At 40.2% G+C, this 20,069-nt stretch overlaps 1 protein-coding gene across 1 annotated transcript in view; it reads right to left on the bottom strand.

Moving 5' to 3' along the window:
- Window positions 1–20,069, bottom strand: part of CRIM1 (cysteine rich transmembrane BMP regulator 1) — a 195,154-nt gene that overhangs the window by 168,680 nt on the left and 6,405 nt on the right. Inside the window, 1 exon segment of the mRNA XM_075748869.1 lies at window positions 11,778–11,951. Coding sequence (XP_075604984.1) covers window positions 11,778–11,951 — 174 coding nt within the window.

Raw genomic sequence — 20,069 nt, 5'->3', positions numbered from 1 at the left:
CAGCAATACAAAGTTCTAAAATAGCACACTTCATATGTCAAGGAAAGCAATTTTATTCTCCCCTCATTTCTATGAATCTCTAGAGCTGTGCCTCAGACTCTGTCTGTCATTAGATGTTATGCATGTCACATTTGCAAGAGATCCAGACCTATCAATGAATCAGTCAGTTCACCTGTTTCTTTCCAAGCAATGGAGCCCTGCAATCCAGGTACAGCTCTTGAGTCAGGATCTGAGTCCCATCCACCCCTGGTTACTTGTATGTTCTCCCAAAATTCCACTTTCCTGAAGTACTCAGTTTCTTGCTTAATATACCTGAAGTCACACAAGGAACAGCATAAGCAGACTGATCTGTTAAGCATTTTCTCTCTCCAACACTAGGAGGAGATGTCTGGAAAAAAGAAAGAAAAAAGATAGGTATTTCCTTCTCATTTCAGCTTCTAGGAAAGACAGGATGAGGAGTCCTGCCTTACTCTCTCCTCTTATTCCTGACTTCTGGGAGCTGCTAGCATCCTCTTCAGGGACAGATCCAGTTCAAGGAGGGAGGATTTAGCTCTGTAGCTCTAGCAGGTGAGTTCCAGGCTCAAGGTGTTTGTCCTTCTAACCAATCTGCCTACTTTGCAGGACAAAGCCCCAGCAGAAGGTATCCAGTTATCACAAGCTGGAAGCTGAAAGCAGTGGCTTGCACACAGAGGGCAGGTAAGGACTGGATGCTTAGAACAGTATCGCAGACTAAATTACACGCTCTAATGCTACGGCTGATGAGACAGTACAGGGTACAAGATTTTTGAAAACCAGCAGCATCGAGACTGTTATTTTAGTTTTGTTGCATGTGATCTATCCAGGTAAGGAATACCCACACTGCCCACAAACTATAACAGCACAATAATTAGAAAATTGTGCTTAACAGACTTATTTTATACCTTCTTATCCAGCATTCTAGTATAATATATCAGTCAAAAATGTATTGGACAATTTTTGATGTTTGAAGTGGGTTTTTTTTTCAGGAGCATCAGGATTGGTTTTTAAAAATACAGTATTTTTACTGAAAATGTAAAATTGTGATACTCATCTTCTAACATAGCTACTAAAAACATACAAGAGATTAGGAACTTGTGTTCCAAACTCTCATAAAGCAATGAATACATGTTACAGAAAAACCCACAGAAGAAAGATGAAACACACTGCTGCTGGCATTATTCTGTCCCTTATCCACTTCTACAAGAAGTCTGCAATGACAACTAAGGAGAAAAAAGATCAGACCTACACATGTAAGCGTGCCAAGGAGCTGGAAGCCCCAGCGCAGAAGGCTAGAATGTCAGGCATTTCCTCCACTACACTATGTGACTGCATCTACTAGCCAGAGGTCAAAAGCAGATTTGATTTTCCAGTTTTAGGGTTGGGGTTTTTTTTTTGTTTGTTTTAAAACAAGAAGTGTTTTCTTTGCCCTTCTAAAGTTATATGCTAGTGCCAAACATATTTAACATATTAGTGCATTCATTTATAGCAGCTGCAATTCTGGCATATGTATCTGACAAGTCATTTCAATTCTAGCACCTTAAATTATGTAGATTGGTTTGTCACTATGACAACAATTTTTACATGTCTCTAGAACAAAGTTGATCATACAAAAGTACTATTTGTTCTCTCCCTAACTGAAGCTAACAGTGAAAGCTTTACCTCTTCTGGACAGAAAAGCAGAATTTACATCTTTTAACTTAAGCTGACATAACATACCTGATTCTAGATGAGCTAGTTAGTGTACATCATATAAGTTACTTCACGAGTGAGAAAGGAAGGTTTCTTGGATTTGAACAGGAAGAATTTAAAGAAACACTTTGTACAAAGAACACTTGAGGGAATCTAGAACAGGGAAAAGAACATGCATGGGAATCTGGGAGAGAGTAAAACTATTGCTCATCGGCACTAAGGCTAAGAATGCCTTTGGTTGGTTTGGGGTTTGTTTTTTTGGGTTTTTTTTTTTTTTTGAGAAGGCCATTCAACCTCGAGGCCAGAGCTTCACCTATGAAACACAGACCCTCTCCCCAAGTATCTGTGTAGAGGAATCCTTTATCAGTAACTAGAAGCACAAACATGCCCAAAATACATTGACAGTGAGTAGACAGGTGCCCTAGCATTTGGAGAGTAGGCATTTTATTTTTTAAGCATCCATAGAGGGCACACATGTACCACCTACGCTCAGGTTCTGCACGTAAGGATATGGCCGGAATACCATCGCACTACAGCATCACCAGGAAAGCTGGAGCAGAGTCTTGAAAAGCCCATTTACAACTAGGGAGTTTCCATACCCTTAAACAGATATTTGGACTTTTGTTTATACTGTGAGCTGTACCCCTGCTAACACTCTGGGGTAGGGGAAGGGGAAGGGTGGATTATGGATTTGTCACATAGTGGTATTAGACCTGGCGGCCACTAAATTAATAAGGACTGAGCGGTTAATAATGCAGAGTCCTCCAAAAAAGTGCTAGTGCTCAATGCACAGCCCTAAGATAAATCTAAGACAGCATCCTACTTACACCATTATTTTCCAGAGGTTATTACAATTAAGTCCTTGGTACACTTCTGCTGAATGTGGAAACAAGGTAGAGATTCTTCTCTTGCAGATCAGCATCACTGCTGAGAGGAATCTTGGGTTGAAGATGGGGGGGGCAGGAGTTCAGCTAGAGCCCAAGAGTTTGACCAGTAATTTAAAAAGCCTCCTCTGTGTTTATCAGCAAAGAAAAACAACAGCGTAGAGAGGTTAATGCAGAGAATATGAATTATTATAATAACTTTTTTTAAAAACCCAAACATTTTGGTAGAGGTGTCCTTCTATCACACTAGTATCAGAACTCTATTGCAATATTAATCCTTTTGCTTTCTTACAGAGCAAAAATTTTACATTTGCATGTGACTTGATAGGGATATCTTCTATTACCATATTAATTAGCAAGTGCTTTTGTACATGAGGCGAAAGACATGTCTAATCTTCTAGTAGTGAATACAGATAAAAACCAGGCTTATACACATTTTTGGAATGTTTAAATTGGAAAGCATCGGCTGAGTTAGATTCTCAAGCATCTTGAAAAGGGTACAGCTGGAATAGCTACACGAGTATCTTTGCTCTACTTAAAAGCTGCCAGGGCAAAACAAGTTTATTAAGCATCCTATCTGCAGCCTGTTCTGAAGTACAGCCAACGGAAGATTTCCAGAAGCACTGGTGGTTTTTTTTCCTCCTTCCCCCTCCCACCTTCCATCTGTTGCAAAGGATTGTCCACCTTCCCCAAAGTTTCTCCAAAACCCAACTGGTTCACAGGATCTCACATCAACTCTAGTCTCCATCCATCTTATCACAGACAAACATTTTGTTGGTTATGCTTCGTTATATTGTACAGAAAGGTTAGTTTGATGCTGTGGAAGTTGTATAGCATTTGTTCTATTTAGAAAAAACAACAGCAACAAAGCTTCACAAAAAACCTCAAGGCCTCAATTTGGAGACAAACAGCTAAAATAGTTTGTCACCATGCTACACAACCATTCAGAATTACAAAATGTTGGTATATCATTCCTTTAAAGAGACAACTCTAAAGTCTACTGGAGGTGATCAAAGACGACAATTTTATTTTCCAACAAATTGTTCCTCATTGTTTATAGACATAGCCATTGTATTAAAATTGTCACATTGACCAGTATGTCACTGATACCACTATCACTGGATGCACTCATCCAACACTCACTTATCTCTGTCAGTATCAGTGCTGCATATATCCAAACAAGACTTGCCCTGTCAAAACAAGACCTGTGACCCAGCACACCAAGTGCCACAGGAATATAGCTTCCTGCTAGTACGCAACATTAGCCTAATGTTTACACACCGCTCAATCTGAGATCTTTGCTCAGGTCTCTTCTGTCATTTGTAGGGAACTTCTGATCCTTAAAATCAAGACTGCATCTGGAGCATTCTGCTAAATGTCACCTGCTCCATTTTCTCTCTCCTCTCCAACTTTAACAGAAGTTAAAGTCATGCATTCATTAAAACCTCTAATTTGTCGTTACAGTGGAAGTGGATGTACGTTAGCACAGCCTACTTGCTAACGTGGAAAAGAACATTTGGAAAACACTTATCAAAAGCAAGATCTTACCAGCTGGTAGGATACCTGTCCTGTTCTTTTCCTTCTCTTATAGAGGCTCCAGGTACAATAGGTTATCTTGTATTCAATTTCAGATTAACGCAGGTAAGCATTTGAAACAGAAAACAGCAAGAACGCTTCTTTGTCCCTAGGAACAGCCATGCTTTGACCATCCACATCTGATTGCTAGCTTTGTAGGATGCATTTGTCTCACAGTCCTATCCCAAGGCCTACAGTTAAGGTTACATTTCTGTCCCCAGCAATCTTGGAAACTGCAAGTTTGAAGGAAACAGAAGTATCACAAACTGAAGATCCAGTACCTTCTCCATATGCATTACGTACCCAAGGGATTTCGATGTAGAAGAAGGAAAGGCAAGGGTGACACCTCCACAGCAGCTCACATGAGCAAGCGTAGCACAGAAAGACAATAAGCTTAATTACTACACAGTAGAAACACCACACATTTACAGAAAATGGAAAGGAAAAAAATAGAAGCGTAAAGATACACTTGTAATTTCTGTGATGCTAACACTCCTAGGTTTTTTTTTTTTTTTAACCAGCTGCTCAGTTTTGGGTTCTTTCGTCAATCTTCCCTCCTAACAGTTTCTGCAATGCATTTTTTCCCCCTATTAATATAAACAGCATTATTCATAATCTAATTAAGCCTAAAATTAGGTATCCAGCCACATCAATACAGAAATATGAAAGTCAGTTTTCCCTTTTGATATCTTTCTGAAAGTTCTGCAAGGTTTTCTTGCTGTTAGCTTGAAATTTCATGGCACAGATGTTCTCTGTGTGACAACTCATCTTAAAAATAGGACATGCTAAAAGAGCCAATACATTAGAAAAAAATTGTACTTCCTTGATCAGGGAACAGTTCTCTGAGGAGCTAGAGTCAGAAAAGTGACAATTCCTGCAAATTTAACACCACTCTGTTGTGCTGTGAAGGCAACTGCACGGCCAGATGTGCCGCTGTCACAAGACCCTCTGATCAATCAATGAGCGAGTTCTCCTCCCTTTTGGTTTTTGGAAGATTTTTTTTGTGTATTCAAGTTTATCAGAATTCCTAATTTTTTATATCAGCATTCCTAATCTGTACTATTTCCACATCAAATGGTTTTTCCTTCTGTATCTATGCATTCAGAAACAAAGCCCGAAAGCTATGCTGCTACTTTCCTCTGTATTTCATGTGAAATTTTGCCTTCAAATGCATGTACTTGGCTCTCACAAGCATGTTCAAGGGTAAAATCTGGACCTTTGCCACAATTGCATTCCTCATTGCAAATTATGCCAACCTTCAAAGTTCAGTTATCTGAGCAAAAACATACGTTAATTGTTATGCGAGAGGAGTGGAAAATGTATCAGATTAAGCACGTTTGAAAGTATTTCACTCTCCTCCTTGCCTAATAATTCAGCATAAAGCTGGATGTATTCTCTTCTAGTTTTTCAACATAGCTGCAGACCACACAAGTGAAGTTGAACACAAAATCAGACTTAACAACCACCAAACAAGCATTCAGAATAAAATTACCTTCTCATATTTATTATTCCAGGACTGGTCTAACAGGTATTGCAACATTTGCCAGTATAAAGTTATTCAGTTACATGTAAAAAATAATGGAATGCAAGGAGTATGTTGCAATAAGCCAGCTTAATAGACACCAGCAACTTAAAAGACCTTTTCCTTTCACCTATGAAGGACAGCAGTGAACAGCTTGGAAAGTTGCAAGCCAGGTAACCAAGAAGCAGTTATTATTTTAAAATGTTTTGATAAATTAGTATCAGCAGCAGGTTTTACATGCAGACAGAGATGTAAGTGAAGGGTATTCATTTACCTAAAGCATTAATCACATCTTCCATCAAAAAAGTACAAGTTTTATCCATCACACATATTCTGAATAAAGACTGGACTTAACTTATACATGAAAAAGTTTATGCTTTTGGTAGAGTATGAAGTGATGAAAGCCGATTGGTTTCTCCTCTTAGAGCTCAAGTGTACACTCAAAGAACTTGAAAGAGACAAACTCACCACCTCTGCTATGGCTGGTGGCACTTATGTTCTCCGTACTACTTGAGAACATCTTTGTTTGTGTGTCACACCAGTACATTGTATTACCAAAACAAACACTGCTGCCAAATTACTTTAAAGAAGCAGGCTAGTACCAGGAAGTTTCTCATCTTTGAAAGAATCTGCAGACTGACATTTTTAAGGAAATCCAGCTGAAGAGATCCCAACCTGAAATACAGCCCACCTAGTGAAAGACTGGATGCCTCTGAACCACAACTTCCCCCCACCTCCCAGAGGCGAGAGGAGATTGCTGTTCTAGGCAGGAACGTTTTTTTAAGGAGTTATCGAAAGACCTGCTGCTGCCTCTGAAGAGGGAAGGTGGCAAGGCATGCTGCCTTCTCACAGGCAGCTCACGAGAGCACAGATCCTGACCTGCTCTGGTAGAGGAGGAGGAACAGCCTCAAGAACATCCTTCAGTTCCTCTTCTTTACAGCTCTGCTGGGCTACCTGAACTGGTGCCAGAGCCTACCCTAGGGGGAGAGACAGAAGATCCCAGAACTGGAGTAGTATCTTCAAAACTACTGAGGCTGGGTCAGATACTGACTTCCTTGTGACTCTTCATACATGCTAGGAAACATTTCAAGTCAACTGGACTGGCACTACATGACAAGTTTTCAATGCTACTACCTACCAATGCCCTACAAGTGTATCTTGATGAACAAAATTGACTTCGTCTTTCACTTCCCTCATCCCCAAGCCTCAGTGTCTCACACAAAGTCTGAAGAACTGACTCTTCTGTACTGTCTGCAGTTAATTCTTAGCAGATCAGGACCGCAGGAATATGTAGATGCAGCTTTTTAGACTTACGCCTGTTACATGGCTCAGCAGACAGATGGCATCTCGTCACTTTTCACCCTCTGGCCATATTTTCCATAGTCCACTCCAGCAATCCAAGTTCAACCAAGCTGTCATCATTAGCACTCTCTCGAATAGAAACAAGCTTTCTAAGCTCAGGAACACAGGATTTCCTGAGCCATATCAGAGCAGGCACTCATCAAGACAACCAAAAGCAAAAGCATTTTAAACAAACAAAAAAACCACCCCAACACAGGAATCTATTATTATTTAGTTATGTGCTGGCTTTTCCAGACAGTTTCTTTCCAGCCCCAAATGTGTGCATTTCCTCATGGTAGAATGGTTCATGGCCTCTATACAAGTCTTCTGTATGAAAAGTCAGTGATGCTCCACGCAGAGAAGCAGGCACTTTAAGCCTGGTACTGGAGTTGGGAGACCTCTAAGGCCTAGCTGTGCTTTATGCTCTATGATACTCTATTCAAGTAACAAGTCTTTGAACATTTACAGTACGTCTACAGGAAGGTTAGAAGTTAGCTACCAAGTCCTATGACAAAAATCAATTATTTAAAATGTATCTAATCCTACTATTTCCCAGGAAAACAAGGGCGAAGGGTGGGGATGACAACTTCCTTCAGTACCTGTATTATTGAGACCCAACATTAGCCTCTCAGTGCTTTCTTGCAAACGAACATCAGCACCTCTACAGAAGTTACATACATTTCAGTAGAGATTAAAATAGACTCTCATTACAGACTTCTCCAGTTCAGGGCAGTGCAAGACTTTGGGAGACAAAATAAAGAACATGTCATTGACGCGGCCTGAAAGCTGTCTAAGCAACGTGATGTTAGGGCCTGTGCAGCCTGTTTTGGGAAGGAAGGACAGATAAAGTTGTCTTCTTTGCCTCATTGGCTTAAGTGAATTGGGGTGCAAACGGTATGAAATAAGTAGGCAAAGAAAGCAAGAAGAGGAGGCAGGGAAAGGTAAAAGTAGAATAAAATATGAAGAACCCAGGAAGGCAGGCAGACACAAGCTGATAGGGAAAGAAAGATCCTATGTGAAGCTAACAAGAGAAAACTTTGGGTTAGCTGAGTAAGCAAGCTAGAACTGACATCAAGCCCAGAAGGGAAGACCACACACAGCTTGAAAAGCTTAAGCATAAGACAGACTAGATAAAAAAGGAAGATGACTAGAGAGGCACAAAAAAGGGAAGGTGCGAGCACAAAAAGACACAAGAAACCAAAGTACATGCAAAGCCCCGACCTCTTAGTACATATGCCTTCGTATTTGGAAATAGGACTCCAGATTTTGGCTCAATGCTTGTTATTTGCCAGGTCATATTTACAGAACAGATTCCACATCTGCAGACAAAGGCAGCTTACAGGTTGATAGAGCTGACAAATATAGCTAATGCTATGCATTAGGACCAGCATCTCCTGTGCATGGACCTATGGATACTTACTATGGTTGGGGCAGCCTAACTGCACCCTTCCTTCTTCTTTCGGGGAAACAACAAAAAAATCCAACAAACCAAAAGAGGAAAATAATAAAAAAAAAAGAGTGAAAGAAGAAAAGCCAGAGAACTCATTTTAATCAGAAAAAGCAAACCACCACTGGCCTCTAAAATAGCCTTGTCTCAACTGCTCAGGAGACTGAGACAGGTCCTCAGTTAAATGAATTTACACAGCCCAAGATAACTTGTCATAGCTATGCAACTTAAATGAAATTGCTTGAGCCAGAATTTCTCTAGATGCCATTGTATAGTACTAATTTTCTAGGTTCCAATTTGTCACATAGTCTGTATAATTAAGTTAAAAGCACAGCTGAAATAGATTTTTATAAGAACAGTAGCTATCCAAAAAATAGAGTTCAGTTGATAGGACCTTCCCTCCTTCCTCCATAATTAGAAGGAAAGCTACCTTACCCATTTTCCCCTCAGCAACATGGGGTTAAGTATCTTCCCTTGTCTCAATTGTGTTATAGAAGTTCATCAACATGTGAATGATACACAAACTTATAATGAATACAAAAAAGTCTTGCAGAGTGCCACGTCACTGAACAACAGAAAACATTCTCAATTGCTTAGTAAGTGTCCTCCAAGTAGAACACACGTGAAAGTAGCTGCTTAGATAGCACCTTTTTTCTTTACGTTTTCATCAGAAACTCTGATTATGGTGTATACATCAACTTATGTCTTTTTAATCACCCTGTGTATTTAATTATCCATATCCAGTATGGTGAGGAGAAGGAAGTTCAACTACCCTCTCTTGGTCCCATTTTCCATGGTAGCAGATTCTGTCAGAGTATTTAAAGATTTAAATTACTAGTTCCAAATCTTCTGCTGTTATCCTTAACAGACAAGCCAAAACAGTGAAGTGTACATCAGTACTCTGGATTTACTTAACAGATCTTATTAATCACCTCCTTTTTACATAACACTACACTTTAAGACTTAGCTTGCCTTGACAAAACAGAAAGGTTTCTCTATTTTAACAAGCTCAAAGAGCCCTCCAGTTTGCATACTACCTGATCCATGTTTCAGGTGGAGTTTCCAAATGGATGAATTCAACTTTGAGACTATAAACTTTGAAAGCGTGAAATACTCAGATGCTGGCTCAGACACACCAAAGTGGCTATCCCACTCTACCTAAGAGACTTGGCTTTCTCACCAAACAGGGATCTGGCAAGCGCAAGGGGAAAAGTTATTCTTCTTTTCCGTTAGCTTAGGAATAGGATGAAGCATACATTTTAATTACCAAAACAAGAAGTAATGCATTTAAAGAAACAGCCTCCATAAGCAGTTAGCATTCAGTTTCCAATCCTAGTTAGAGAAAGAGGGAATGAGCATTTCCAGTGCAAAACACAATAGGGAGATTTGACTGACTACAGCTGTCAAATGCAGACAAATTAAAGTTATGCTATGACTTCTGCCCTTCCATTAGGAAATGCGGATGGATTTAACTTCCAACATTCCTCAGCGGTAGGGTTTGATAGTCTGAGGGTGCAAATACAAATTCACATTCTTCTGAGTAAAGGCTGGACTGTTGTAACACTGAAATACCAGAAATCTGGCAGTTATAACTTAAGGGTACTGTTGTTGTTTCATCACTTGCATCAACTATCCTTCCTATCTGTGAAGGATTAAAAATCAACAGGTTCAACTCTTCTAAGGGTGCCCTATAGTCTGAGGCTTTGGAAGAACATCCTCCCTATTCCCTCCCTCCCCCCCCCAAATAAAAACCCCACACCCAAGAACACAAATAAACAAAAAAAAATTACATCTCTGAAAAACAACTGCACTGTCACTCACACCAGACAGTTTACATGTAGAATATTGTGACCTCATGGCTAAGCTTAAAATGCTCTTCTTTCTAAAGTGGGAATTTAGCAGAAACAAGAGGTTGCTGAAGGCAAACTACTCAATCAACCTGCTTCAGCTATGCCATTCCACAAACTGAGTCCATTTCTCCTGAGCCTGCAAAAATCAAAAAGGCATCCACAGCACATTTTCTTAAGTTTAACACTTGATGAATTGTCATGCCAATAGAAGTCCTGCTGAACTACTACAAACTTAGTCACACATTCACAAGTAAAAAAAGAAGTGGCGAGTAAGGTTGCTTAAGAACCCGTATATGCTACTGCCCACTACAACAGCAACAAAGAAAAGGCCAAAGGTTGTGCCTTGCCTCTTAGAGCTAAAAAACCGCAAAAAACCCACACTAAGCACTTGCACACCTTTAGGGACCAACACCATGACTGACGATAACAAATGTGTTTCCACCAGCTACATTTTTATCAAAAAAATCTCCTTGTTTAAATTCTGTAGCTCAAAAACAATTCTTATCACAAAAGGAATGACAGATGACATGAGATCACACTTCCTTAACTCAAAGACAGTAATTTTATATATTCTGCCTTATAAACACATTTACTTTTGCAATATGACTTTAAACACCGGTTTAAAGCAGACTAATAAAGCAGGTTTGCAACACTAATCAACTTTTGCATGTTCCTGGACACTTGGGAAAACAAACAGTAATTACAGCATCACAGAAAGGGCCCAAGATCAAACCTTCAATAGCTGTTCAAAACAATCCTAGAAATACACCGTGATAATTTCATTCCAACTGGATATATTTGAGCCAACTCATTTCCAGTTTGGCCATAAGAAACAAACAAACAAAAAGCCAAAACCAAAAGAGAACCCAGACAAAAAACCCATCATGTGCATATGCAGAAACATAAACATATGTGGTCCAATGCAAGTCTAATCAAAGGAACACAGAAACTGAAAAATAAGAGCATTAAAGTAATGCTACATTATGTAAACCTAGAGAAAATAGCAATTCATGCATTCATATAAGAAAAGATACAACTCTAATCAACAACTACTCCTTTTTCTATGCCTTTGCTATTAAAATGCACTGTGTTTATTCATGGTTCAGTGAAATCAATACATCTAAGGAGAGTTTTCCACACTGCTTTACAGCTAAAGATACGGCAAGGTAGCTACCACGAGCTATGAACAGAATGGTTTTAGTCTTAACATCTGCATAACACACAAAGCATAAAGTATTAGTTTCTTCCATTCATAAACCTACACATTTGGAAGGCCAAGCTTGCTGAAGCCCTGTCTTCCTTTGAAAGATACAACTGTCTTCTGAAAAGTACAAGACCACAGATATTTGAAACTACCCAAGTCATCCTAAAACATATTAAACTAGACCCTAGCTTTTCATCAAAAGCACAGAAAAATTACTGACTCTGAATGACTGAAGACAAGTGCTTACCTTCAATCCTTTTTAAGGCCGACAGGCAAGTATCCCGGCTTGGAAATTCAAATGGGTTATTACAGGTCCGAATGGTGTCACATTCGCATTTCCCGTTGATTATGTTACAACCTGTTATAAGGTTTTCATTGCATGGTTCAAATCCAAGAAGCTGATCATCATCCCAGTTTTCATCTAAAATAAACAAACAAACTCGCTCACTATTGGATTTTGGCTGCAGTATATAAATTCAGCTGCTTTGGAGTTGGGTGCGATTTACTTCAAGTTCAACACAGTCCTAAACAGAAGATAACAGATTAAAAAAAAATAATGGATCAATCTAAACTGTGCGATTTGTCAAATACCATGTTTTGCAGCTGTTCTATTGCCCGTTTTGCTACAGCTACTGGCATTGTTTACTTCCATCTGTATAAAAAACTATGATGTCTCGGGGAAATGCATAGCTGTAGTACAAGTCAGTGCTATTCTAACTGAAACAACTTTTGCCGATACTTGAAGTTATATTTAGTCACGGAAGTGAGAATGTTGGAGAGAATCTGCAGCTGTTACAGAAGTGAAAATTGAATCAGAAAGAGAGCATTTTTAAACTCGATTTAAAAAAATACATCACATAAAGTCATCTCCGTGGAGTGAATTCTATTACAAAAATACTGCAAGATGCCAGGCCTTTAGGTCTCTAACAGGACCAAAAGTGAGTTTTCCAGCACTCCTGGATTACCATCCACACTCCTGGAGAAGCACACCACGCTCCTTGCCATCCAGGGGCAGGGGGACAGTTGGGCCAGAATGAGTCTCTGCTCAAATAATTCTGCTCCTTTCAAAGCAGTCCTGTCAAATGTGCATAACTCACATTCTAACTGTACAACTGCCCTTTTTCCTTTTAGGAGGAGGCTACATGCAACAAGGTTGTTTTTTTTTTCTTCCTCCAGGAAGCGATAAATCCAGTTGATCCAGAGGTCCACCAAGATTACCAGTCCTACAAAAATCTCAGCTTCCTTAGGACAAGTGCACACACAGCAACATCCCACCGACTCTGAAGTTTAAGCAAGATACATGCTCTTTGTGCAAGACTGAAGAAAATAAACTAGGCATTAGGTATTCTTCCCTCAGAGCATCAGATCATTTTCCAACCCTGTCTGTCTACCACAACAAGTACGACACGACAGTCACACGGATAGGCTGCTGACTTGTAATAATGACAAAAGGAACAAATATCTATTTTCAGTCTTTAAACTCTTATATTTCATAGCAGCTTTCACATTCTGCCTTCCAGTAGTTCACCTCAATTTTATATACTATCAGCAAGTAAATTTACAATACAGATCCTGCCAAGAAACACTTCAAAGAACTTAAGACGTCTTCCAGCTATGAAGGGTTGTTTTTTTTTTTCTGTTGTTGTCGGGGTTATCAGAAGCTGTCCTCCTGTATAGGAGGCCACAGCCAAATACAAACTGTCATTGAGTAGCCTGGCACTCAACAGAAGTCTAAAAACTGATAGTAAATAATAGTATACACACACACTAAGGCTGACATGTAAGTTCCGTCCACTCACAGAAACATGCAGAATATCCTCTAATCTGCATTTTTTCCTGTTTTGGGGAAAAAACAACCAACACCTGGAAAGTGCTGTTTACCAATATGCGATCTACAGAAAGCGTCACGGCAGATTGTCACAGGTATGTTTCTCTTTGTACAACCAACTGCTTGCTTTCTGTACTCTGCTGACAAAAAAGCACTGAATAAACAACGAAGTCAATTTTAGAAGAATGGGAATCTCCATGAGAACCTCATGGCTCTTCTACTCCATAAAAATAGCAAAGGAAGAGTAGTCATTAACCCCAGGAAGTAATTTGTCCTTTTTTTTAAATCAAGGTTAACCTATCATCCCATACACCAACTGTATCAATAAAAGTCAAAAGGAAGTGTAGAAGTTCCTGAAGAGAAACTATTAAAATTCTTTCAAGAGAAAATGCCGCTTCAGTAATGCTTGGGACACTTTCATCGTGAGGAGATCGTGCATGCAGATGAAGGAAAAAAAAAAAACACCACATGAGAATTTGGAGAACAATAATACATCCTGTTTTTAAGAAGCCGGAATACAGCCTGGACAATTTGTATTTTACAAATCACAGCAATCCACGTAATGACAAGAACAAAAGGGGCTATAGCTATGCTCCAAGACGTGGCGTTTCAAGTTCAGTAACCACAGGGACCACAGCTTCATCCAGATTGGTCTGTTCAATGGTCTCAAGAAAACAGTTTGAATCGCTCCTGGTTTCTGACACGGGGGCTCTCCTCCCCTACCACTGTATAGGAGGCAGGAGCTTCGGCTGCCCACGAGGCAGCGCGCCCTCGCCCCCGGCTCCCCAGGGCTGCCCTCCCCACCAGGCTCCCGCGACCAGCACCGTGCAGACAGGTGGGGCACGCAGACAGCGATGCCCGTAGCACGCTTTTGCTTTTCCAGCACACCAGTTCAGAGCATTTGTGAGTTTTTGCCCCGTGGCATTTCAGCACTCGATCTTTTCAAGGCTGACAGAGAGACTGGCAGAGTCCCTGTTGCGCAGGAGCTGCTCGCCCCACTTAAGGTGGGACCCACCTGGCACAGAAAGCAGAGCCATCCCTTACTCACAGCAGAACACCTCGATGCAGATGCACCGCGCACTGTGGCACTACTCACAATATTATCTAACTTCCACAACAGATGAGTGTTTGATATCTCACCTGCCACCTCTCATGGCTTTTCAGATGGGAGCAGAAGCGGCGGCACACAGGAAGCCCATGGCCCAGTATTAGGCACCTCAAGTCTTCAGTGTCTCTCCCCTCAAAAATTAGCTCAGTAGCCATTAAGAGGATGGAAGAGAAGAGAGAAATCCCTCAGGAATATTTGCAGACTATACATCTAAACATGCTGAATCTTGAAACAAGGTATTTTTCATTACTGTGCGTAGATACAAAAAAAGTCACATTCCCACAGAAAGAATGCAAATCCAGTTCCAGCCTGGGCATCTTTTACCAGACTGCTTTTCACACAATTTCATTTAGAAACAAGATTGCCATCGATGAAGGAGCAAACATAACAAAAAGCTTATTTTAGTTTAGTAAATCAATGCAAAGTCTAGCATGATCTTTCATGCAGACTTAAGACTCCTTTTCCTAGTTGATTTTGTCCTTTTATGAACAGAAGTTAAAGGTCTTGTTAAATGAATACTTGTTTACCACTTAGAGTAAAGCCTCAGCAGTCACATCAGTATAGACAGAACAAAATTCCTTGGAATGAAAGGTACAACCACATGAAAGCACTCGCATGAGTGAAAGGGATGAATCCAGCATCTCACCTGAATTCAAAGCTTTAGTTACTTGATGCAAAGGCATCTAGTGCTCTGCTTGATGCAGACAAATGTTGGTCCAGTACAGCATACTTGTTCCTTTAGAGGTCAGAAATATTTCGACTGATAATGGAAGCGTTTCTTGAACAAAGCCTAGGCTCTGTGACACAGGTCACCTAGCCTCTATTACTCCCAAAAACATCATGGCCTGCAGACTATTCCAAAAACCAAACTTTTACACACCAGTGATTGGGAGACCTGGGACAGTTGATGAACAATCCCACACTGTAGCACAGATTTTCCTGCATGCTCTGTTTGACCTCCTCTAAGGCTTCCTTCTCAGGAGAGTGCTCTTTCATGAGCACCTCTCAAATCTGGATAATATTGAGATATAATCATTTGTGAGCACTTTACTTCTCTGCAAGCATGGTTGACAAAACCTAAATGTAAGAATTTAAGAGCCTCTCAAACCTCAGTATGCCCATCCTATCTACTAGCTGACTTCTAGGACACTTGAAAATACAAAAATAAAGTAGATGTTTAAATTTTTAGAAACAATCCATCTGAAGAGCAGCCCAAGCAAACTTATTTTTCACCCAAACTGACCTTAGTTACATTGCCATTCCCACTGTCTCATTGTGCTGGCATGATCAAGTAGGGGCAAAAAAAGGGAAGGGACACTCTTTTTAGCAGTCCTGAGTTGACATTGGACTGTTGTTATATAGCCACTCAACTACCTTTTGCACACACACCTCAAAGTGGTTCCAATGCTCCCAGCAGGCTGATAACTGTAGCTTGAAAGCCACTCTTTCAAATCCTTTCTATCTACACGCAGTTCCCCACTCTTTCCAACTCATTCAGGCACGTTCCCTTTTCAGACAATAAAATAGTTCTCCATTTACTCAGACCAAAGCTAAGTCTTAGAAGAATTAAATAAGTATTATGTCCAAGTATGCTTTCATATCATAAGGAAGCCATGGGAGGGCTAATTGTTAATTTGTTAATTCCAAACTTTTTTCATTTTCTTCCATCATTCATAAAATCACTTGCTTTCAGCAAAGCAAATGTTCCAGTTTGCTAACAAATCAAGCGCTGCTCTGGGTTGCTGAACTCTCAAGTCCTGTCATAGCATGCATCTAAAGTAGGGAAGAGGATTAAGGCATTAACAAGTTGAACAAGAGGTCCTTAAACAACAGGTCCAGTCTGGGAAATTGTCTGAGAAATATGTCTCTGGTAAGCAGCATTCCACCACTTCTTCTGTGCTAAATCCTATATACCAGCAAGCACAACGCAGCACCACAGCCGTGTGCGAGATGCAATGCTCACGGTTGAAGCAGGTATGTCTTTTGTCACCTGAAGAGCTGCCTGTGTTTCGAGAAAAGCATGCAACTGTGAGAAACTAATTTGGAGCCTTATTTTTAAAGTATACAGTAGATCACTGTAGTTGCATTTATTGTCCCCACATGCAAAGGATCCTCTCACAACAGGTGCAAGTTAAAAGTACAAGGAAAGACCTGTTCAGAGACTCCTTTTCCATTCCTTAAATTTTTGCTTTCCCCTTCCCTCAAGTTCTCAATTCCCTCTACCCACCATAGAATCTTCTCTTTTGTGCCCCAACTCTTCTCTTTCTTTCTGGACATTTAATGGATAACAGCTATCATTTGGAAAACCATGTACTATTCTCCTTCCCTGTTTATAAATACAATGCATCACCTCACAACAGCAAGCAACACACTGCAATGGTCACTAAAGCATCACTGTTGAAAACTAATACACAAGCATTGCACCCACAATAATCTTAAATTACAGCTCAGGGTGGGGGTGTAAACATAACTGGAGTGAATTGAGTGAACTCAATTGAGTGAACATTTAACTGCAGCATGTTACTCAGCTATTTCTGCCTTTCTGAAGCGTGACAGACAGGTTCTCAGTATACTGAAAAGAGCAAAGAGACCTTCAAACATATCACCAATCTGAAAGTGAAATAGTCAAAGTCACATCTTACAGGTTCTTGCATCCTTTTAAATCCTGTATTTGAAGGAGGAGAGAGAATGGGTTTCACAGTGACACTGAAGTGATCCTTACTGATCAGGTACTGCCCTCTGGGAAGGGGGGGAACCTTTCAGAAGCTTCTCCATCAAACCAGACCCAGGGTCTCCAGCACACTGGTATACACAACAGCATTTTCAAATCAGTGGTATTCATTAAGATGGTATGAGGCTCTGAAAGGATTCTGCAGACTTTCTAAAATAATAAAAAAAAAAAAGGAAATACTTCTTGCCAGTAGGCTTTGGCTTCTCTTTGAACAGGAAAAAAGAATGATGGAAAGGAAATTCATGTTTTGGAGGCGCTGAACAATAGAAATGACTAATCACCACTAAAGAATGCTTGAAACCCAGCCCCAGACCTTGAAAAGCAGCAGAAGGGAAGGCTAGCCTTGAAGTGAGTTTGTGCTCATGTACTGGCTGCAATCCTCTCCCCTCTCACAACTTATTCCTTCAGTGAAGTCACGAATCGGGGACCAGAGCTGGCAGAAACTTTTATGGTAAGACACACAGCTGAGAATTTTATGATAAAGCAGTTTTTCCACCTTTTGGAAGGGTCCACTTTCCAAGATCAAATCTCCATGTGGAAGACATGTCAGTACAAAAGGGCTTTGCAGCCTCCTGATAAAATTTCTAGTCAAAGCTAGAAAGCAAAACCATACCATAACATTTAGATACCTCGGGAACACCATACATTTAAGGCTTGTCTCAAATTTGACTGCCTGCTTATCTTATTCAAGCTACAGCGTGTATGTCAAGTGATCAAATCCCCAATATAGCAAGCAAGATTTTTTTGAACTGCAGCAGCTCTGTGTGTGTCTCAAGGCAGTTATTTCATACTAAGGAATGCAGAAACTATTTAAACAAACCAGCTTTCCACTCAATTATCAGAAACTCCACAGAAGCCGTAAGGAAAGCAAGGAGATAAATGGAAGCGTTAAGTGAAGCATGTGACGTGGACAACTATTTCAAGTTTTAAAGTTTTCCCTTGCCCACACTGTCTGCAGTATTTCAATTCTCCATGTACCTCCCCCCTCTTTTATTTTTTTTTACGGTTTTGTTTGGCTTTTGTTTGTTTTTTCAAGACTTTCACTATTAGGGTTTCCCCCAATAAGACTGAACAATATTTCCAACAGCCTTCTGCCCCAGAGATGGTCTGAAATGATAGATAATTAGTTTTGAAGTCTGATCCCTAGACATTTAAGCACTTGAAGTCTTTTTTCTTGCAAATATCTATTTTCTTGCAAATATGTTATTTTAATCTTACAACCAGAACCACATCTTGTTTGTAAATAGTTGACTGAAAATATTACACAGTGTCCCAGGGTTTAATCGGTCAGAGAGCGCCTCTGTCAGTACTCCCCTGATTAGAATGAGCATGGACAGCAGCGTTTCAGCTGTCCTAGCAGATTTTTCCTCTAGCTCTAGAAAACTCTTTTAAAATATAATTGCTAAACCCTCAGGAAAGGGCTAAACCTTCGTACCTGTTTTCTAAAGGAGGCTAAAATTCCAGTTTATTCCCCCTGCCCCCAAGCTGCACACTGCACCCACACGCTCCAGAAGCCTGCACGTACAGCATCAGCTTGCCTGCAAACAGCTGGCTGGCAGCTTGCTGAAGCTGCTCAGCAGAGGCAAAGCTGACCACAGCAGGGAAAGTTTCACTTAAGACAAATTCTCAAAGAGTGCTATGAATAAACCAACCTATACAAAGAACAGTCCAGACTATTAGAAGAAACCTGATATCCTAAACTTTTTGCCACTTTTCTCTCCAAGTTATTAATGCAGCATCACTGAACACCCAAATTACAGGATGTTTCAGAGAAATTACACCCAATTTCTTAGTCACAGGAAACTACATGGAAAAACTCTAGATAAGCCTTGATTCTAAATCCAGGGCTTCTCATTTTCTAAAACCTAACTTAGGGATAGACATTAACTTGAGTCTTTCTATGATCAAAGCAGCACATTTGACGGTAGCACATGCAATACCATCATCAGTATGACCCCAGCTTTTTACCAACAGCCCGTCGGTAAGGGGAAGAAACACCTCCACATGCATCCAGCCAGCCTTTCCGAAAAAGCTCCTGAACAGAGCATAACATCAGCTGTAGGAAAACCCTGACGGGTAACTTGTTGCAAGGATAAGTGACCCAACAGAACGGGCTCTCTCAGATTCAGAAACATTACACCTGCTAGATTTTTCATTAATTAAAAAAACCCCAAACAACTCCTGAAACCTATCAGTATCAAGGTAGTCAGCTATATAAGTCTTAAAGTTTTGGAAATGAGTAAGAACATGGGAATGGGTGCATATCTGTGAGCCAGGGCTTTTCCTCCTGTCTCAACCCTCCCCTCCCGTTTGTTTTCTTACTGAAAGACCTACACACTCACGAACCACACAGTGTTAACATGATTTGCAGTTTCTGAAATTAATTACCCAAAATATCCAGTGAAAGCTGCTGGAGACTGAATATTGCCTCTAGTAAAGGTGTGAACAGCTTCCATGCATCTGATTACTAAGGGCTTACTTCCTCCAAACATGGCCAAACTAGTCTGTTTAGACTACAGGTCCCTCAGGGACCACCTTTTAATCCCTATGCTTATGTGGAATTTAATCTAGATAGCCTTTATACAAAGTTATCTTCACATCTTAGTTTATATTGGCAAGTTTCTCCATATACATAAGCTTTCTATGGCAGTATCAGTCATTTTCCAAATTACAAGCATACATACCAAAAGGCAGAGTTAAAACATAATATCGTCAGACTACACAACCCCTATCAGGTGAAGTCTCAGGCAAAACCCTGAATTCACCATTTCCAAGTTTACGCTCCCTGGGGATTCAATGCATTCTCAAATGAAAGCAGTTTACAAGTCACAAGAGACATTTAATAGGTCACTTCTACAAAGTACTTAATCCA

Source organism: Balearica regulorum, chromosome 3 (genome assembly GCF_011004875.1).
Source record: "Balearica regulorum gibbericeps isolate bBalReg1 chromosome 3, bBalReg1.pri, whole genome shotgun sequence".
NCBI classification, from domain to species: domain Eukaryota; kingdom Metazoa; phylum Chordata; class Aves; order Gruiformes; family Gruidae; genus Balearica; species Balearica regulorum.
Note: the sequence above shows the minus strand (reverse complement) of the source record. Positions and strands in the feature narration are given on the sequence as shown.